Source organism: Pungitius pungitius, chromosome 4 (assembly GCF_949316345.1).
Source record: "Pungitius pungitius chromosome 4, fPunPun2.1, whole genome shotgun sequence".
Classification (NCBI taxonomy): Eukaryota; Metazoa; Chordata; class Actinopteri; order Perciformes; family Gasterosteidae; genus Pungitius; species Pungitius pungitius.
This window is the reverse complement of record NC_084903.1, coordinates 7,317,411-7,339,229: the sequence shown is the minus strand read 5'-3', so window position 1 is coordinate 7,339,229 and position 21,819 is coordinate 7,317,411. Positions and strand designations below refer to the sequence as shown.

The window sequence follows — 21,819 nt, the reverse complement described above, 5'->3', positions numbered from 1 at the left end:
GCATAGGAAGCAATGCAGCGTGTGGTTGCCATGGGTAACACATATGTTCACGGCTGTTTGGGCTGGATGTAATTAGCAGAAGATGGAGTCTGTGGGGGTTTTATAGAAGGCCATGGGGCCTGACCCCCTTTTAGCACTTGTCTTGGAGCGATAAAAAAAGAAACAATGATAATAAAAATAACATAAATATATACATATATATTTGTGATTTTTGAGTAAGGAACGTGCCATGTAATGTTTGTAAAATTCTATATCAAAATATATGCTTTTGCTGCACATCCTCTTTGCCTGTCGGCATGTCTCAGCAGCGCTAGAGGCGGGTCTATAAAGCAATTTGGCTAATTGTTGATTAAAGATTTAAATTTAGCCTATTCGCTAACGCTAACTCAGTGAAACGTCTCCTTCAAGATCCATTTAAGAGGAGAACTTCCACGGATAACCTCCAGGTGTAAGAGCTGAAGATCAACAATAGGAGAGAAGCTTCTAGAGACTGTTACACTAGCTGGACCCGCACATGCTAAAAACACTTTCGGGTTTTCATGCAGGCTTTTCAAAACTACGTGGACAGATCCAGCTGGGACAGATCCAGGGGTGAGGGATATGAACCAGCTGTCTGATAAAATAGGATAACGCCTTAAGCTAGCTATTCTAGGCAAAGTGAACCTCCACATTCTGGAGGAAGTATAGAGTGCGGTATTTATATATATATCTCATACTGGATATTGTGAGATATAACGTATATTATACTGAATTACCTATGAGGGTGACAAAGAAAAGTTGGAATAAATGTCAATTGTAATATCATAATAATAATAATGCTTTTTTGAAACCTTAATTGTTGTGCATTAAATCATTCTGGGATTTTTGCTAAAATTGATCGGATGGTCCTTGAAAACTGTATCAGCTGCCACTGGAAACATCATTAAGTAATCTTCACTTAGATGAGCGTGAAAAGGTTTTTTTCTCCCTTTTTTGCCAGATAGATAAGTCAATAATTTAAACCGAATCTGCAACCAGCATTGTGTGTTTTTAAGGAGAACGGTCCAGATGCCTAAATAACTAAATAGTAGAGCCGGGACTCGATTAGAAATATTAATCTAATTAATTAGAGGCTTTGTAATTAATTAATCGAAATTAATCGCATTTTAATTGCATAAATATTTGACCTGAGAACAGTGAGAAGTAATTTTTTTCACATGGATTTTTCCAGCAGACAAGTGTAGCAATAGCATATTTAGAAATATAGTACTTTCAGAAATTCAGGTAGCCTATAGGTAAGTAGACCTTCTGTAAACTATGTTTTTTTAAGTAGACCAATACTTTCAAGTACATTCAGAACATTGGTTATTTTTTCAGACGTGGACTTAGTCCTTAAACCAGCTGGTAATTGTTTTGCGTTGAGGTGATACTTGAGGCTCGATATGCTGCGGTGATATGCGAATTCCTTGTTGCATAGCTTGCACACAACCATGCTCTTATCGACCGTATCCGTTTGTTTTTTATAATAAAATGTCCCATTCACGGGGCCAACCGACACGGTCTCGTCAGCTTCTTCGTTCATGTTCACTGTGGTTTGTTGTTGTCTGAAGTCATGAACACTTGGTGCTCCAGTATAATCGGTCCGCCGAAACTCATCCAGTGAGAAACGTCCCACGGTGCAAAAAATAAGTGTAAAAATGCGTAAAAAATGTTTAATTTTTTGTTTAATTAATTAATCTTAATTCACATTGTAATTAATTAATCTTAATTAACGCGCTAATGTCCCGGCCCTACTAAATCGATTTTAGTTTTCATTTTCACTTGTCCCAAAAGGATCCTTTTGAGCAATATAAACTATTCATATGAGCTTCTTGTGATGTATGGCAAATGCAGTTTACTTCAATGGGTTGGAGAACAACAAAGGTCATTTTCAAGTTCAGGAGGTGAAGTTACTGTATGAAAAGGGTTTCTAGTGTTTATACAGTGTGTCTCATCCCCTCGTGCAGTACTATTTTATTTATCATGAAAAAATAAATTTGATATTATTTTAGCATGTTTACAATCTTAGTTTAGCGTCTGTTGGACGGTTTCCAATTAGCACCAAACGCACGTTGCAGCTGAGGCTGTGAACAGGAGCCCTGTGCATTTAGGAATTGTCCCGCCTACTTACGAGCAGCCGTTACAAAGCCCTTTTGTCTTGAAAATTGAACTTATTTCAAGCTTGGATCGGATGTAGCCCGCCAAAACATGTCCTACTGATTGCTGTGAAATACTATTTCGGTCTTGCTCACAGACAAATATTGGTCAGTTTGATGATGGCGGCAGTATAAAAAGTTAAGAGTTCCCCACAATGATTACAATGGAAGGAAAGTCTCCAGCCAATGCCCTGCAATGCTGCCGTTAGCTGTGAGCGGTGTCGTGTGAGGGAGATCCTGTACTGTGAGCAGACGAGCCGGTCAACGGGATTACTCAGAGCAGCGTGGAATGAATCACATTTAGAGGTGCAGCGAGTCATGCTGTTCAAACCGGCGGTCTGCACACGGTTTAATCCGCAGGTTTCTTTTAAGATGACGCTCTGAGGTCTAATAGTCATGTGCAATGTTTAAGTTTTGCTTAGGTCGCCTCCGCTGTGACACGCGGATGACTGAGTCCACACGTGCCATCGTCATGTGATGAAAGAGCGTTAATCCGTCTGCCATTAGAGCGGGAAGAGCTCACGCAGGTGATTACCGGGCTGTCTCACTGGAGCTGCTTTTCTTCTCTGTCATCCCTCTTTCCTCTTTTTGTCTACGTGAATTGGATACGCTGTCCCGCTGTCAACTTATTTTTTCTTTAAATGATCACAGAAAACACAGGCACAGGAAATGCATCAGCAGGGTCTTATCAACAATGTTACAAAAGCCTAAACTCTGAATGTGTCCTGCCCGGTGTAGTGAAGGTGAAGGCATTGTTCAGTGAAGCACAGTATTTACTAAAAACTGAAAGGGTAATGGACAAAAGAAGTAAAACAACAACAACAACTGTCTGACAGTTAAAAGACAAAAGATAATTTAGTGTGAATTAATGGAGTCAGGTAAAGTGTTCCTTTTTGTAAGGACATTATCAACACTTAAAAAGAGGAACTGCACTTTCTATTGGGTACAGTAACTTTATATAAACTTTGGATCAAGTTGTGTAATATTATTAAAAAAGGGTCCCAGCTTTTTTTCCCTCACCACAGGCAGACCACATTTTGAGACATTTTGCTCACTTTATAACTACGGTTAGACAGACTTAAATGTCATCACGGCTCTCGCGGTGCTGATTATGCGGTAAAACCTCACCCTACTTAGTATAAGGAAGCTGATGTTTTATGGCATCAGTTGACTTGAATGTATGCCGCTTCCAAGTCACAGCCTCTAACAATTGCACCACTCAGACACTTATTCTCGAATGATGTGAACGCAGTGCAATGCCCTCGCAGACCCCCAATGGTTGTTTCTGTATATAGAAACACTTCCCTGCATCGTGCCAGTTCATCTGAATCAGCTTGAAGGTCCTGAACAAGATGAGGGGGGTGTCGTTTTACATTCAAATGTAAAACCATGCAACGATTTAAAACAAGGGCTTGATGTTTTGATCTATGTATTCTAACTATGTGGTATATTGGTTTTTATATAGTGGGAAATTCATGAGGTTTAATACAATACTAAATGTTTTTTAGGTTTCAATACTTCCAGAATGATCAAGCATGTCATGGACACTAAAGATTATCAGCTGAATCAAGTGACCTTGTGAGTTCAGCCAGAATTTATTCAGCACATTTCATTGTAATCTGGTCACGATTTGTGGATTTTAAATCCCTGACAGCAACGGATAGTGATAAACAAAGAGCATCACCTTCCAACTCTTGAACAGCTCGACAGCTGCTACTCAGCTCTAGATGCTCTTTTGATGCCTGTTGCCTTTCTCTCTCTCACTTAGAAAACACAAAGCTTCAGGCACTACTTAAGAAATAATTGGGAGAGGGACAGCGTTCCCAGGAGCAAAGTAGTCTTGGATGAGCAGAGAGGACCAGGCAGTCCTGCAGGCGCAGTAATTGATCAGTGATGCAGTTCTCCTGTTATTAAACCTCAGAGCACTCTTCATTTGGGTTCAATTACACATTAGCATTGTTTTCCTTTTCATTTGTAACTTGAAATGCCCCCCTATCAACCAGCACTTCACTAACTGACCTCGTTGTTTCCCCCTCCTCTCTCTGCTCCTCCAGGGAGGTGGAGGAAGAGTTGGAAGTGTTGTGGCAGGCAGCAACCAGGGAGAACCAACAGATGAGAGACACTCTCACTGCTGACCTGCACGGCAGCTCCTCTCCGGGCCGCCCCCCTCAGGCTCCAGAGGCTCCGACAATCAGCGCCGGGCCCCTCGTCTTCACCTCTCATCAAAGCCCTGGGCCCCTGAGGAGGTCCATCTCTAAATCTGACTCAGACCACCAGAATAATTCCTTGGACGAGAGACACAAGCATGGGCTGGATTTTTATTGCTAGGTGTTTGCTCATGATGTCAAGATAGGTCATTTGGTTGTCTGAATTAGTTTCATACGTAAGCGTGTCAGCGTACCAGCATTTACCAGATCAACTTTGTTTTGCTTATGAAACTGTACAACTTGCAACGTCTTCCGTACCAAACTCATGAGTATATTTAACTAGTTTGAGCATAGCAGTCGAGGTAAGGCCAATTCATTCTTATTTTTCCTGCAAAGAAACTTTTTGGACAAAATAATTGCAGTGAAACACGTTGGAGAAAAAAGCATAATAAAGCGGCTCAGTTTTTAAAATTGTTCTCAGGGTTTTATAGACCATGCCAACTTGTATAATAGATTGACAAGCACAACCAACATTGGAGGCTGTTGCTTTATTTATCTTATTTAAGGCTATTGAGTCTAAATGTGTTTAGCCAATGCTGCCACCTGCTGGGCATATGCGATAATGGCATTACAGTGGTCACGGTGTCATGTTACATGGTACAGAACAGGCAGAAATGGGAGAGCTTTGTGGAAAGAAGAATGTTGAACATGATCTAAATTGAGCCTTTTTTCTGGAGAAGATACTGTTTTCTGGTATTTTAAGGCCAAACCTCAAATGGTGTCAATATAAAACATGTGTTTAGTAGTAGAAATGTAGTTTCAAATGCTCATCATTATAATTATTACTACCTTTTTAAAACGCTCAGATAATATTTTGTGGCAAGGCTGGCGTCGCTGTATTTGTAAATTCTGACTTGTTATTAAATCTGATTCAGACACAGTGGAAGTGAACTCAAAGTGATATTTCTAAGGATAGTTTGTTTCAGAATAATAGTTTTTCCATCACAAAACAGTAGTAAACCTCTCATTGTTGAGAGTAATGCCCATCAATACAGATAAAACAAACTTTCATGATGTGACCCAGACACAATAACGTCACCTCTTTGCCACTGCTGCAGCCCTGCTGCATCAGACACCATAAGGAAAGTGCTGTCTGAGTTGAGATGTACCACTAATCCCTGCTGACCGACTCAGGCCAGCATGACGACGGCGCCGTGGCTCAGACTCGTACGCTAGCTGCAGAGTAATGAGGGACGCGAGTACGCCAGTACCTGGTGTGACGGTAGAAGGCCGCCAACAAATCCAACCGGCATTGTTCCTCTCAGTCTAAATGTCATCAGCAACACACATCATTGATGTGCTTAAATGAACACTATGATGTTATACAAGAGTAACATCACAGTGACTTCTGACGTAGATGCATCAGAAGTAGGTTTGTTGCTATCAACCATAGCAACAAAAGCGCCAACAATTATTCCTTGTCCATTTTTGATCTTCTATATTCAATCTGAACTCATATTGCTTTACCTTGCTGTTCCTGAAGCTTTGCAAGGCATCGCACAGTACTTATAAGCAAATAGAGCACATGTGTCAAACTCAAGGGCCGCGGGCCACATCCGACCCGTGAATTATTTATCTTTGGCCCGCATGATGAAATCAATTCACTATTAGAGCTGGCCCGCCGGTATATCGCATGCATCACCATAATACTACAAATCCCACGGAAGTGGGCGGCCGTTTAATCCATTTTCGTTTTTAATCAATAACGAGAAAACGGAAGTGGGCGGCCGATTTCTCCTTTTTTGTTTTTAATCAATAACTAGAAAACGGAAGTGGGCGGTCGTTTTCTCATTCTTCGTTTAGAACCAAAAAACGAGACAGACTGATAACTTTTTACTGCGTTAATCCCTTTTGCATTTTTTCCCATAAAACGAAAATACGAAGCGTAGCCGCTAAACCGGAAGTATGTCGATTTTCATATTAAGAATGGATGCAACCGTCTGCAATGACAGCGGTTACCAGGGTAACATGAGGAGAAAAGTTCATTAACGAATATAAATATATCCTAATAATAATCCTGGTCCGACGGGATGTGTTAGCAGCAGTAGTTGACTACACTCGCTGCTCTCGGCTCTGATATTTATTGTCCACGTATTGTTTTGCTTCAGTGAGCAGAGCAGAGACAGTTTAAGGAGATTGCAGAGTAAACGTGTTCGCATCTCCACCAGTATGTCCTGTCGGGTGTATGCGTCTGCACGCTCTGCTAAAGCCGCTGCCCTCCCCCCAACTACGCTACAGCGGCACATGTGCCTCTTCAAGCCCGTTCCTGGTTTCAAAACTGCCAATCACTCCTAAAATCTTGTCGAAGGATCTCATTATCATTAAATGAATTAAAAACTAGAAGAAGAGGCGTATTCTGACTGGCTGTATGCTCTCGTTTAACTTCCGCATTGTTCATGTCCAATACAGTCTGTTAATGTACAAATGTCAGCTGTCTATTATGAAATCTTACAGACACAAACCACACTGATGGCAAAAAGAAGAGTTAAAGCCCCGTTATTATTGGACATGGCTACAATACTGTCATCAAGCTGCCGACAAGCCCAGGGTGTATTGGGTGCTCGTTCCTTTTCCTTGACACACGCTCCTGATCTTGAATCTAGAAACGATTGCTCTTCCTTGAGGTCCTCGATGTTGTGGTTGAATTTTTTGAAGTATTTTAACATTGAAAAACATTCAGACACATCATTTCAATGCATAAATATTCAGAGCTAGAAATTAAATCACCTTTTTCTTTTAAAGCCCGATGACACAGATTTACTTCCATACTAGTGCACTTGTGGGTTATACGGTAGTTGATGTTATGACCGTAAAGAAAGACACGTGGTGATCCATTAAACCAGCGCGGCTAACTAAGAAGCCTCTAATGCATTTATTTATAAATGCCGTTTTAAATTTATCTCATAGCACTTGATTATTTTTAACTGAATTTAGATGTGTATACATTTAATTAACTTGCATAACAATGTTGGTAATAATTAAATGAATAAGCTTCAAGTGAACAAGGGGAGGTGTTTCGGAGTGTGTCTGAGTGTGTGCTTCTGTGAGTGTAGTATAATATAGTATAGTTATGACGTTAAAACAAATCCTGTTTTCTGATTCGTAAATTAAAGCTTTTCAATTCTGTTTTTTATCCAATTCATCGATTAATTGAAAAAATAATCAACTGATTAATTGATTATCCAAAATAATTGTTAGTTGGAGTCCTATGTGTGTGTGTGTGTGTGTTTGGTTTTTTATTGTTAATAATTGGTGTGTTTATTTACATTAATGAAAATACTGAAGGTGATATATCATCTGAGTTGAAAATGCCTCAGGATCCCCCAGAAGGAGCCTGATAATATTGCTTGGGAAAGGAGCGTCTAGACTACCTGACTTGCGTTAGTGTGGCACTACGGGCAGAAAAGAAAGGAGGGTTTTGCAATTCAAAGTTTGATTTTTTTTCTGCATGTTTTTTCCACCTGAAATTAATTTTTCGAAGTTGAATTTTATTTGTATACTTACACCCAATCTAAGAATGATACAGTTGCCTCTTGAGTCTTTATTTGTCACATAGATCCTGATCCTAGTAATTATCCACAGCTATAATTGACTTATTCCTTAACATTACAGTGGGACACTAGATCCCCACCTTATTTAACGCTTCTCTCCTCCTATAGCGGGTGACTGAGATATAAAACTAGTGGAGAGTGGGAACAAAAATCTGCCAGAGTGTAAAACACAATGCAAACTCTGCATTATTTTATCCGAGGAAGTAAAGACAACATACAACCTGTCGTAAATCCCTCCTGGTCCTTCATGTCACCTTTTATGTGTACTGCCTGCTTTTCCCTGATATTCTTCATTTGACCTTTTCTGACCTAGCCCATCTCACCATCCTTCCTACCCCTTTCCCACCAGTTTCGCCACAAGAGAACTCCACCGAGTCACTCACCTGCTCTCCATACTGCTGGTGATTTCTGTGGTCCGTACACCGCTCTGCTTCCACTAGTCCAGTGTCATGTCTGACCCTGCCTACTTAAAACCAACATTTCCTGGATTACGTTTTTTTGCCGGTCAGCTTTGTTTGCCTGGTATTGACCTGCACCTGTTTACTCTATTTAACATGTTGGACTTTATTCTTAACTTTGCTCTATCTTTGCTCGTTGGTTTTTATCCGTCCGGTGAGAGCTGATGTCACAGCTTCATATTTTCTGGGACAGGGACATGAACGACACAATTTAATGAATAAAACCTTCTAATACAACATTAAAACGCCTTCATACACATTGCTGTGGTGCAGTGCGATCAAAATCATCATTAAACCTCCCCCAGATATGACAGTTTAAACAATCAAATACCTGCTCAGCAGAAATATGCGAGATTGAACCTCAAATTTACGCTCTCCGCCCAAAAGACAGGAGATATAAGAAATCAAAAGAGAATAAAAGAATGCTAAATATGTATTGGGACACGATCAATGAATAAGCCAACGTATAATTATCACTATTCATGAGATGAATAGATCTTTTGTAAAAGTCTTAAGATGAGCTAGTCATCAAAGTTGCAACGATTAAATTGCCCAAATAAAATGAAAAATGTAACTCAAAAAATATGAATATTAATGCATGTTGGGGAGAATTTGTCAAGCTGCAAAGTGTGAGTCTCTCAGGACTTTGGTGTGTGACCTTTCTTAAGAAACCTATGACCTGACGAGTTCACGATGACATCCTGTCTAAGCAGAGGGACCCACAGATGCCTTGTCTGATCCATATCCTGTTCTGTTATCTCTCTTTGGATGAGTGAGCGCCATTAAGGAAGGGTCAGGGGTGTCGTTTTACGACATCTGGGGCTTTTCCTGTTCCTCTGTCCTGGGAGTTTGTGCTGAAACAACACAGGTCCCTCTTCGAAGTGTATAAAACTCATGTTCCCCCTCTCCTCTTTGTCAGATCTTCCTGCTCCTCTGAGGGAGAAGGAACAATCTTTCCCTTTTCAGCTAAATTCTAGTTATTTGACTTCTGTCTGTGTCATGGTTTGGTTCTCCTTCCTGTTTTATTTTGCAGTTTCATGTCTCTTGATTCCCTGGGTAACTTCACTTCCTGCCTTGTCCTGTGATTGCCTGATTGTTTCCACATGTGCACCTCCCTAGTGTATTTAAGCCCTGTGTGCCTGTTGTCCCTTGTCGCGTCATTGTCTAAGTCTAGTCGTCGTTGGTGCACGTCCTTTTTGATTTGTATTGGTGAATAAAGAGCACCTTTTGAAACTTGGAAGATCCTGCATTTGAGTCCTGCCTTCAGCCTGCGCCAGCACCTCTCCTGACATGTCTGTACTTACGGCTTGTGTTTTCTGTATTGTTCATTTTTCTATATTCTAGTTAGTGATAAATACTTAATCACAAAGCGAGTTCAAGATACTTTTGATTTCTCACAAGGCTTCAATCCACAAATTTCCACCACACGCGTCATGAAGCACGTGTGAATTCTAACCAATGGCGAGCTGGTACGTCATAGGCGGGCGACACCAGGACCAGGATGCTATAAAGGGACCCGAAAGGCAGGACCATTCATCTCTGAAAGGCCGAACACCTGTTGCTTCCCCCCCCAAACCCTCAGGACAGAGCAACAGGAAAATCCCCAAAGGTCGTAAACTGACCCTCCCTTAATGGCGGCCAATCAATCACTAATCCAAGACAGATAACAAAACAGGATATGGATCAGTCAAGGCATCTGTTGGCCCCTCTGTTTAGACTGGAGGCTATCCTAAACTCGGACAGGTCACAGGTTTCCCAAGAAAGGTCACCCCACAGTCCTGAGGGACTCACACGCTGCTCACCGAATTCTTCCCCTACAACGCGGTCACGCAGAGGCGTTCCCACAGCGTTTTTACGCAGCGTCTCGTTTCCTTCAGGGAACTACGGTTACATTCGTAACCGGAGGTGTTCTTTTAGTACGCTGGTAACTGGGGCACATTGCTCACAGATTCTTCATCTGAAAGATAACTGTAAAATAAAATAAAAGCTCATTTAGGGGCACATAAATTATTTAATTTGCAAATTAAAATGTGAAATAGTTATGAGAAAGACTAACTATTTTGGTTGGAGTCTCCAGTTCTCCAGACAGAGAGAGAAATTTCCACTTTATGAGGCTTTATCTCCAGATCCATTCATGTCATACATTCTCGGTCAGTTAATGACTCTTCAGCTGAGGGCGGTTTTTAATTTGAACCCATTAGGTATATATACAACCCGGCTGTTAGCATTTCCGCTTCATAGCTAAGAATTAAAGTTAGAAAGTGACGCAAAAGTCTCATCTAATTGACTTTAACTGAGCGTAGTTGGACAATTTTTATCTGAGAGGTGGGGGGAGGATATTCACCTGTGACCATGCTGACCTTTGATCCCCGTCACAGGGTCTTATGTAATGCAGAGTAAAATGCTGCTCCAGCGTGAGCTTCTGAGTCAGTATCAACAATCTGCAACGGGTTATCCTTGTCCTCCACACAGAGGTAGAGTTTCATTTAGCTTCTTCAACCTAGATCAAAATATTTTAGTTGTTAAGTTTGTTATTTTTAAATTTTAGATTGCTTATTTTGTTTCGATTTTGGTCAACTTGATTCAATAGCACATGATGTTTTTGATTTAAATTTTGGCTTATTTACAAGCACTGTGCACCACAAAAGCCTGATTGGTTTGAGTCATAAGACTTTTACTGCTTGAATAGGCTTTCATGGTTTAGGTTTTAAAAACTGCTCTTCATAAATAAATATTTGTTCTCTTGGAGGGTTGGATTAGTATGGAAGTAAATCTGTGCCATCGGGGGTTGAAATAAAAAGGTGATTGAATTTCTAGCACTGAATATTTATGCATTGAAATTATGTACTTGAATGTTTTTCAATATTAAAACACTGAAAAAAATTCAACCTAAAAAAAAAAAATGTTAAAATATTCAGCCGCAAAAGAAATGAAGGTTACAATATTCAACCCAAAAAATTCAGCCGTGGCACACCAACATCCGGGACACTAAGGTAGAGCAATTGATTCTAGATTCAAGATCAGGAGCATGCGTCAAGCAAAAGGAGCGAGCACCCAAAACACCTTCGGCTTCGGATTGTAGCCATGTCCAATAATAACGGGGCTTTAACTCTTCTTTATGCCATCAGTGTGGCAACGTATGAAGAAATACATAAAAGAACATATAATTTTCGTCATAGTAACAGAACAATAATAATAATAATGAATGGTAGCACATACTGATGTTACAACCGATTACAAATAATATCCCTAGGTGTGTCTTTTTGTATTTAACTGTGCTCTAATGGTCAAATGGACTAATTTCGCCAATTCCTTGTTTAATTCAGCTGTAGGAACTTGCCACAGCTTGACACATTGTGTATTTTCTTCAACAATAACAAAATAATATTGCTACACATACATATTAGGATATGCTATTGACCCTAAATAACAGCAATGGTTTTCTCAGCTCACTGAGGTTTTGGGTGAAGTTGATAAGGTAATGTGGTGAATACTTCTTCCCTGAGATACCGTATTCCACTCATTTATCTATATTTAAAATGTATTAAATGGTATCCTACCTGTGTTAAATGCTTACCTACGGTATTTATTTCCTCTGGTCGGTGTAGGTCTGGCTTTAGTGTTTTGTGCTGTAGAAATCCGCCTCGGCGGAGGTGCTCATTGGTGATGCGTTGTGTGTGCTTGATCTCGTTTAGATAACTTATTAAACTGTTCAAACTCATTAATTAAACAGCTCACTTTGGTAGGCAGGCCGAGCGTGAGGAGAAGCACCGCAGACGGAGGCCGAGTTGCTGTGACGAACGCGATAGTTGTCCTGAACCAGATTGGACTCACACAGGTGAGGTTTGCACTTGAATGCTGTGATCTTGTCGGACTTTAGCGCGGTAACTAGTTTGCATCCCTACCAACCTGTTCTGTTTAGCACGTGGCACAGCGAAAGCACAATGTGCAGGCAGCCAGTTTCCTTTGCATGAAAAGAATGATTTGTTTAAAGGATGCTTCTGCTTAGGTTACCTTAAATTAACTTACTTCTGTTTTAAATTAACTTACTTCTGTACCGTGACTAAGGGACATTTTGTCATTTAGCCACAATACAGCTGACGTTAAGTTAGTTTTCATTGCTGCCTCACTCACGGATGCAGTCTGTCTTTTTAATTCTTGGGACATTTTTCTGTTTTTATTGAAGGATTGATTTAGCTTATTAAGCTCCATCTTTAGTGTCAACATACCAACGTAAATTGTACTCCTTCACCACCAAAACGGCCTATAGCACAAAATGCTCACTGGTTTCTAAGAACATATTTTAGCCTTTTCATCCATAACTAAATAGTATTCCTTCGGCGTCAACTATTCACATTTTGGGATGGAAATGTTTTCATTTGCGCTTGTCAGCAAGCCAGCTGTGAAAAGCACTCTGGCGGCGGTAATTGTGAGAAGTGAGTTCTCAGGTCACCAGTGTTTATTTCGCTGACGGACCTTTTTCCCACGAGACGAAAACGGATCTTAAAAAATAAAAACTATGAGTAAATCTATTCTAACCTTCATTCACGAGACGAGACAAAAATGTTGGTAGTTGGCGAAGTCTCAATACCTTTTTTCCCCTGAATTTGGATGCATCTAACAGACAGTATTTTACGCTTCGGCGAGTTTGAGTGTGCACTTCCTAACTGTTAGCAGGCAACCGTACGTTAAGGGGTCTCTTTTGTTGGGACAACCAATTTCCCAGTGAAAACAATAAAAGACCATGAAGTTTCTGTTGGCTATGTCAAAAGTGTAACGAGTAAACAGACAAAGACAACAAGTGTTAAGTTTAGTTTCCCCGGTTCTCATGAAGTTGGCGGAGCTTTACACGCTTGCATATTTGTTATACTTCCTTTCAAATAAATGCTTTGCTACTTGTTAAAAGCCAAATCCTTTCATGTAAGGATTTTCACATCCATTTGTTCCTGGCCCCTCTGTCAAAATTTAGAACCCATTGAAGCCCGCGTGTTAGTGCCATTTTCCACGTTATAATTTAGGTTTAAATTATGATCATTTTGATTTATGTTCTATGATGATTTATTACATTATAAGTATGATTACAAAAAATGGATATGTAAATATGCATGTTGGTTGATGCATGTGTGGTGTGCATGCTTTGTTTTGATACATTGGAGCTGCGCGAGTGCGCGCACCTTTTATGACGTAAGAAACCCTGTGTAATGTTATGCTGGTCAAAGCCTTTCAGTAAAGCAAACGGAGCGAACACACCGTTTTCTACCGTTGTTCAACCCATAAACACGCGTAGACTCGTTCTTTCCGTTGTGGAGTGGTTAAACGAAAAGAAACATCTGACTAACGTGAAAAAGGGAACTTTAGCCACTACATTAAGTAGAAAACGATCGCCGAGAGCGAGACAAGATCATCTGAAGCCGAGGGAATACACGCCGCGCGGGACATGAGTTGACGAGTGAGCCAGCTGGAGCGACAACGCCGTGCACCCTACCGGATTTCCAGACAACTTCAACGATGATGGTTGAGTAAACTGAACGAAACTGAATGAACGGATAAGCTATAGCCAGCAGACCTTGCTAGTTACGGCGAAATACGGATAGTTTTGCCAACGTAGTCAACGTGGCCGAGCCATTGCCACTAGCCACACAGGACATTTTGCTACAAGTGCTATTGCTCGCCAGTCATATTAGCCCGTAAGAAGCTCTCCGTAAATTCTGGAAATAAATACGGCTCTGAAATCTCATCTTTGGAAGCCATCAACGTGCTTTGAGGTTAAAGGACTGTTAATCTTGATTTCAGAAGTTTGCAAGAGCTTGCTATAAGAGACTGTCGTAGCGCTAGTATCCCGCTGAAATGTCTGATGAAGAAACTAAGATGGAGGGTAACGTCGAGCTAAACACGAAAAGAAGGATCAAGTTGACCACAAAGGCCTTAGAAGAGAAACTTGATACACAGATGAAACTTAGGAAACGTGTGTTAGCACGCCTTGTCTCCAAAGCAGAACAAATAGAAAATCTCGTGAAAATCTAGTCCAATGCACTTCTGGTGGAAAAGGATCATCTTAGTGATTACTCAAAATTCCTGAATGAGTTTATTGAAGTAAATAATGTAGTTAGCAAACTGATGATGAAAGAAAGGCCGACCAGCAGTATTGGAGTGACCCAAACCGCTCAAAGCATGAGAACTTTCTGGTTAAATTGGAGCAGTGGATAATTAACGCAAAACGGCACGCCAACGCCACTAACAAACAAGCTGCAAGAAATGACGCGACGACACAGCAAGCCGAGTCTGTCGTCGAAGATGTGGATCCAGATGACAGTGCTTCTGCCGTACACGAAAAATATAGTTCAGTCACAGCACGTAGTGTATGCAGTAGACACTCAATGTCATCCAAAGCGTCCTCTCATGCTTCGTCTCTGCGTAGGATAGAGGAAGCTAATCGTGCAGCCCTACTCGCACGCGCAGCCGCGTTTACAAAGAAACGGGCACTGCAGTTGGAAGAAGCACAGATGAAAGCCAAGAAGATTCAGCTGGAGGCTCGAATGGAGGAGCTAGACATCGAAACGGCTATCGCAGAGTCCACAGCAAAGCTACAAGCTCTGGAAGCTTTCGATAACGAAAACTCGGACGACGATGGTATGAATTCTTACCTTAGCAAGAACGTGCCTACAGCAGCAATCGTCAAACATCATGCTCCAGATGTCAAACCAAAGTCGACCAGCAGTTTTCGAGTTATCCAGGACAACGATGCATCTCACAGTCCAACTAGACACACGTTGTATGTGCAAAAGAGTAAGGAACGCGACAATAACACAAGTGCAAGTTGCTATGGAAGGGAAGTTGAACCAGAAAAAGTGATATTGAACCAGAAGGATATCACCGAGATGTTAGTCACACAACAGAGACTAGCCAACCTACCTCAACGAGAAGTCCCTGTATTCAGTGGCGATCCTTTCGAGTTCCTGCCGTTCATGAGGGCATTTGAGCACATCATTCACAGTCGCACAGACAATGATGAAGACCGCTTATACTATCTTGAACAATTCACCAGCGGCGAACCAAAAGAACTCGTGAGAAGCTGCCAACATATGAGCGCACAACAAGGCTACATGGAAGCAAGAAAGCTCTTGAGCCATCACTTTGGCAATGAACACAAAATAGCTGCGGCCTACGCGGACAAGGCTATCAACTGGCCTCAGATCAAAGCAGAAGATGCAAAGTCACTTCACAGCTTCTCCATCTTTCTCACTGGTTGCAACAATGTCATGAAGAGCATGGAATACCTTGAGGAGATGAACAGCTCAAGTAATCTTCGGATTGTCATCTCAAAATTTCCCTTCAGACTTCGCGAAAGGTGGAGAGTCATAGCGTTTGACATACAGGAAAGGGAAGGAAGAAGGGCAAGGTTCTTAGATCTCGTGAAATTCATCAACAGACAAGCAAAGATAGCTTCAGACCCACTGTTCGGTGATGTGAAAGAGTCCTTCGAAGTAAACGAAAAGGGCAAGTCAAGCTTTAGACCTGCCAAGAGGGGCGGACCTAAAAGAACCACTGGCTTTGCTACAAGTGATAAGTGTGAATTCTGCAGCAAGAAACACACAAGCCTGCTTCATAGTAAAAGGGACGAGAGCACCGACCAAGAGAAAACCAGGCCTGGGAGAGGTCAAAGCTCTACCAGTGGACACTCAACCCCACGAGAAGATGCGTTAGCCAAGAGTGAAGTCACGGCAGTCACCGGGGCCGGAGGCAGCAACTGTATCCTGTCCATCGTGCCTGTGCGCATCAAATCCAAGAGGAGCAACACGACAATAGAAACGTACGCATTCATGGACTCAGGAAGTTCTGCTACATTTTGCTCCGAAAGATTGATCAGACAGCTTGGCGTCCATGGTAAGAAGACTCAAGTGCTACTCCATACTATGGGCCAGGAGAAGCCTGTCTCCTGCTACGTGCTCTCAGATTTAGAAGTGTGCGGTCTGACAGAGAACAAGTACATAAGCCTGCCAGATGTTTATACCCACACAGACATACCCGTAACGAAGGACAATGTTCCTGTTGAAAAAGACTTGGAAAGATGGCCGTACCTGCAGAAAGAAGTGCAGCTACCACAGATCCACGCGGGTGTTGAGATGCTAATCGGAATGAACGCTCACTCTGCGATTGAGCCGTGGAAGATAATCCACAGCAAAGACAATGGGCCTTATGCAGTGAAGACGACCCTCGGTTGGGTAGTTAATGGTCCTCTCAAGAGAGGTGACGATTACCACAAGTCAGGCCACTACAGTCAACGGGCTTCAGTCAACAGCATCTCAGTCAGCGGTGTAGACAGTATGCTACTGCAGCAATACAATCACGACTTTCCGGAACAAGCCTGTGAAGAGAAGTCAGAAATGTCGCGAGAAGACGTTCAGTTCATGAAGTCTGTGACTGAGACAATCAAGAAAGTCAATGGGCACTACAGCATCAGGATGCCTCTCAGAAACAAAAATGTGGTGATGCCGAGCAACAAGTGTGTTGCTGAGCAACGAGCATCAAACCTGAAAAGGAAACTCGCCAAAAACTCCAGCTTCCATGACGACTACAAGACCTTCATGTTGGACCTGCTGAGCAAAGGCTATGCAGTGGAAGTTCCTGAAGACGAGCGCAACCGCAATGACGGCAGAGTATGGTACATTCCCCATCAGGGCGTGGTCCATCCACAAAAGGGAAAGCTGCGGGTTGTTTTCGATTGTGCCGCTTCGTTTCAAGGGAAGTCACTGAATGATGAACTGTTGCAGGGTCCGGACCTAACTAATAGTCTGGTTGGAGTCCTGACGAGGTTTCGACACAAACACATCGCACTCATCTCCGACATCGAAGCGATGTACCATCAAGTAAGTCCCCGACGAGGACTCCGATCTTCTACGATTCCTTTGGTGGCCACAGGGGGATCTGAGCCAGCCTCTGCACGAGTACAAGATGGTGGTTCACCTGTTCGGGGCCAAGTCAAGCCCAAGCTGTGCCAACTACGCTTTAAGACGGACGGCAGAGGATGGGAAAGGCAGCTCATCACCTGAAGCAGTAACTACAGTCCTAGAGCACTTCTACGTCGATGACTGGATGCCTGGTTTCAACGTCCGGCGAGAAGGAGGCTACGACCTTGACCAAAGACCTCATTGTACTTTGTGAAAGTGGAGGATTTCGCTTAACTAAGTGGTCAAGCAACAGTCGCGAAGTGCTGTCATCACTTCCCGAACAAGAGCGAGCGAAGGAGATCAAGAATCTAGACCTGGACAGAGATGAACTACCCATGGAAAGGGCCCTTGGAGTGGACTGGTGCATAGAATCAGATTCCTTCAAGTTCCGGATCCACGTGAAGAACATGCCCATAACAAGACGGGGTATCCTCTCGGTCGTAAGCTCGATATATGACCCCCTTGGATTCCTGTCGCCGTTCATTCTTCTCGCGAAGACACTCGTCCAGAGTCTCTGTCAAATGAAGCTTACCTGGGACGAAGAGATTCCAGAAGATGTGGCGAACAGGTGGTTCGCTTGGCTGTGTGACTTGAGCCAGTTCGCCAGCTTTTCTGTCAGGAGGTGCCTCAAGCCCGAGGGATTCGGGCCAGTAACGTCAGCACCAACTGCACCATTTTTCCGACGCTAGCGAGAAGGGCTACGGCGTCGTCACTTACCTCCGCATCCAGAACAGCCATGGTCGAGTCCATTGCTCATTTATTCTCGGAAAATCCAGAGTGACGCCGCTTAAACCAGTTACAGTACCACGCCTTGAGCTCACCGCGGCTACCGTCGCGGTGAAAATGGATAAACTCAAAGAAACATCTGACTAACGTAAAAAAGGGAACTTTAGCCACTACACCGCGAGTCAAAACCTTTGCCCACCTCTGCTATAGACCTATCCTAGGAGGGATATCTAATGCACAACCTAAGTACTGCAAGCTAGACTCATATGCAGTTGTAGACACAACACAGAGGGTCCCTGGGCCTGAGAAGGGAAGAAATTAGTTTAATATGGCTATTTAATGTGACTAAAGATAGACTAAAATGTTCTGTGTTTTCAATTGACGAAAACTAAATTAAAGCTAAGAAGGATTAAAATTCCTAAATGTGACAAAATCATGCATTTTCATCTAAAAACTAAAGACTAAGACTAAATCAAAAATAGCTGCCAAAACGGCCTTAAGCAGTATTCTTTCCTCAAAGGTCTTGTCGGCGAGTAATATTGTGACGCTGCATGTTTGCTTCTCTTGGTACAGGAGAAAATGAGTCGAGATATGGCGTGGAACAACAGTCAAGAAGTCTCCTTTGTAAGTTAAGAACAAACCGTTTCTACCAGAACCATTGAGGCCTTTCATGTGGCTTTTACGGCCTAGGATCTTTTCCTCTTCTATTGTGACTAATGCATCCTGTTTCATTGATGCAATTTTGTTTAATCCAATTTTTGAGGCCCTCTTTTGCTGGAGAATTAACAAAAGGATCTCTTCCTGTCGCCGCCTCCTCCGCACAATCTGTCACAACTCTGTCCCACTTTGTCTTCATGTCTGATACTTTCACTCCGTCTGTTATCACTCTACAGTCCGAAGATGTTTTCCAAAGAGGTTCAGGAGCAGTGGCCACCGTTTCAGGAGCAGTGGCCTCCGGTTCAGAAGCAGTGGCCACCGGTTCAGAACAAATCGATTTGAACCACAGAGAAACATCCCGGCCGACACTGTTTGAAAGATACAGCCAGAGCCTTCGGACCCTCAGACCCATCCGCTGGTCTTCTTCTCAGTCAGTGTAGTTTGATGACATTGTTTGTTCTCTTTGATTGTGTTGTATTTCACTCAATGAATAACTGTTAGGTGACATGTGTTAACAGATACTTTACACACCAACCATACCTATTGGGTGATGTTTCCATGTCTAGGTCCCACCCTCTGGACCGAGCAGGTTTCCTGTCCTTTGCAACCTTTTCCTGGATGACCCCCACGATGTGGGGCTTGTTCAAGAATAGGCTGGACCCAAGCTCTCTCAAACTGTCTACTTTTGATGATTCTGACCGCAGCAGAGAAAGGTGTAACACACTCGCTGACTCATGGCCACACCCAACATTTCTGTACTGTCATTTGATGCAATAAATAGAGGACAGTATATTCATAGATAATTGCTTATATTTATAGACTCAACCTAAGGCTATGCTGAAATTCTTACCTTAAAATGTATTCATGAAAATGGTAGGAAATGATTCATGAGAGTGAACCTGTGAGTGTTTAGTTCCTGGTTTACCTGAGTAATAATTTAATATGGCTGATGTGTGTTGTGCACAGACTCAACAGACTCTGGGGGGAAGAGGTGGCAAGGGTGGGCCTGAAGATGGCCTCTGTGGTGCGGGTTATCTTTCGATTTCAAAGAACCAGGCTGATTCTGTCAGTCTTTATTGGCATCCTTGTCATGGCAGCAATGTTTCTGGGCCCGGTAATTACATTTAAAGATGTATCTTTTATTTATTGTTATTTTTTAACACTAAAATGTGATACCTACTGCTCTGTCCTTTCAGGCTGTTGTGGTTCATGAGATCCTGAAATATACCGAGGACTCAGAGAAGTCCACAGTATTATACGGTGTGGGTCTGTCCTTCGCTCTGTTCGCCTCAGAGTTCTCCAAAGGCTTCCTGATCTCCTTGTTGTGGGCGGTGAACCTGCGCACTGCAGTCCGGCTGAAGGGAGCCTACTCTCTGTTGGCCTTTCAAAAAGTCATCTCCCTGCGGGGTCACAGCAGCATTTCAACGGGAGAGGTAGGGTGCGACATAGGGTGCCGGACAATTTCTCGGCCAGATAAAACTCAAAATATCAAACAAATACACCATTATAAACAGTTGGGAAAAGGTAATGAGGAAACAAGCAGCTGATCACTTTGTCTTCCAACAAGATTAAACCAGCTGACTTGACTCAACTGCGACTTTTTGTTCTTTCTTGCATGAGTTTGTCTTTCATCCCGATTTACAATGAACAACCCTTTTGGTTGTAAAACAGCTTTTGTAATTGTGTTACTATCACTATTAGTTGGAGCAAATCGCACCAGTAAAGCAGACTAATGTAGATAACAGTCCTCCTTTTCTCTCATTCAGATGATTGATGTTTTGACCAACAACGGCCACAAGTTATTTGAGGCCATAGTGTTAGGGAGCTTCATCCTGTCCAACCCAGTGCTCTTTGTTGTGTGTGCCGTCTATTCTTGCTACGTCCTGAGCTACACCGCACTGGCTGGAGTCTGCATCTACATCATCTTCATCCTGGTGCAGGTCTGTATATTGAAAACTGCACAGATATCAATTACACACATTTTCACGAGCACTGGGAGATAAATGGTTTTAGATTTACTTGAGCCATATAGATGTGAGATAAGATACACACACACACACACAGACACACACATCTTTTGTTTAGGCCAAGGCAACTTGGGTTATTTAAAAGTAATTCAGCTATTGACATGGACACCACTGAGGTATCTGTAGTTGCTGTTTTGCAGCTCGTTTCTAATTGACACAAAACTTATAATTTTATTCTGCTTTCAGATGTTTATTGGCAGGCTCACAAACAAATTCAGGGACGAAAAGGTATTGATTGAAAGCAGCCGTGTTCAGACAATGAATGAAATTCTTAAAAGCATAAAACTCATCAAGATGTACGCCTGGGAAGATTCCTTTGAAGAGAAGATCGCAGGTACAGAGTTAGAAAACTTAATTATCAGTTCATCAGTTATACAGTCCTTTTTTGTATATATAAAGTTGTGTAGCAAATTTCAAGGGAAACTGTGTGTGTGCACCTTTTTTCACAGCAATTTAACAGCAGAGTCAAAACAGGAATCTAGTGCCCTTACCTCCATTAGAGCGTGCTCCTTCAGAGTTAGCTAATTCACAAACATGTGATGCTGTCTGGCTTATAGGCTTCCGGAAAAATGAGAAGAAAAAACTGCAGACTCTCCTTTTTATCCAAAACGCCAATTCCAGTCTCACGAGCATCATCCCCATCATCGCCACCGTTGTCACCTTCATTGTACACACTTCGTTGGGCTTCAAGCTCAACATGGCTGATGTGAGTACTGCAGCAGTGCAGCACACCTTGTCATCATGCCCAATGCATAATCTACATGCTTGATTGAGATGTACTGAAAAACAACACCAGGGTTCTATAGTGTGACTGTCATTCTTCTATATGAACAGGCCTTCACCACCGTCGCCATCTTCAACTCCATGAGGTTCTCCCTGGCTCTGATGCCGTTGTCTGTGAGGCATGTGGCCGATGCTAATGTTGCAATAAGCCGACTGAGGGTAAACATTTACTGTTTTTGTCCGGCACCACTGTTTTGGCAGTGACGTCACTAAGATCCAACATGTCTTTCAACCTTTAGAACTTCCAACTGGTGCCTTGTAATGGTGATACATTATGATCTGTAAATA

At 42.3% G+C, this 21,819-nt stretch overlaps 3 protein-coding genes across 11 annotated transcripts in view; 2 read left to right on the top strand and 1 right to left on the bottom strand.

The window, feature by feature from the left end:
* Window positions 1-8,327, top strand: part of cep89 (centrosomal protein 89) — a 49,327-nt gene extending 41,000 nt beyond the window's left edge. The window contains exons 18-19 of one of the 3 annotated variants that reach the window (XR_009956015.1): window positions 2,587-2,701; window positions 4,229-4,305. Coding sequence is in view for 2 of the 3 variants with exons in the window: in XM_037483428.2 (XP_037339325.1) it covers window positions 4,229-4,502 (274 nt within the window). In the remaining variant the exon portion in view is untranslated. Of the gene's footprint in view, window positions 1-2,586 lie in introns of all 3 variants that reach the window. The other 2 variants (XM_037483428.2, XM_062561691.1) reach the window with 2 other exon arrangements.
* zgc:165481 (uncharacterized protein LOC100073327 homolog) overlaps window positions 1-8,386 on the bottom strand; it is a 33,541-nt gene extending 25,155 nt beyond the window's left edge. Inside the window, exon 1 of the mRNA XM_037483839.2 lies at window positions 8,316-8,386. The gene's annotated coding sequence lies outside the window, so the exon portion shown is untranslated. The remainder of the gene's footprint in view (window positions 1-8,315) is intronic.
* A 2,396-nt stretch (window positions 8,387-10,782) lies between these two features.
* LOC119225347 (ATP-binding cassette sub-family C member 12-like) overlaps window positions 10,783-21,819 on the top strand; it is a 34,942-nt gene continuing 23,905 nt past the window's right edge. For 3 of the 7 annotated variants that reach the window (XM_037483151.2, XM_037483185.2, XM_037483217.2), the window contains exons 1-11: window positions 10,783-10,864; window positions 12,137-12,228; window positions 18,638-18,688; window positions 18,958-19,151; window positions 19,288-19,434; window positions 19,688-19,835; window positions 19,918-20,154; window positions 20,488-20,661; window positions 20,935-21,082; window positions 21,306-21,454; window positions 21,583-21,690. In XM_037483151.2, the coding sequence (XP_037339048.2) occupies window positions 10,792-10,864; window positions 12,137-12,228; window positions 18,638-18,688; window positions 18,958-19,151; window positions 19,288-19,434; window positions 19,688-19,835; window positions 19,918-20,154; window positions 20,488-20,661; window positions 20,935-21,082; window positions 21,306-21,454; window positions 21,583-21,690 (1,521 nt within the window). In that variant the 5' untranslated portion in view covers window positions 10,783-10,791. Of the gene's footprint in view, window positions 10,865-12,123; window positions 12,229-18,637; window positions 18,689-18,957; window positions 19,152-19,287; window positions 19,435-19,687; window positions 19,836-19,917; window positions 20,155-20,487; window positions 20,662-20,934; window positions 21,083-21,305; window positions 21,455-21,582; window positions 21,691-21,819 lie in introns of those variants that run through there. The other 4 variants (XM_037483159.2, XM_037483167.2, XM_037483176.2 and 1 more) reach the window with 4 other exon arrangements.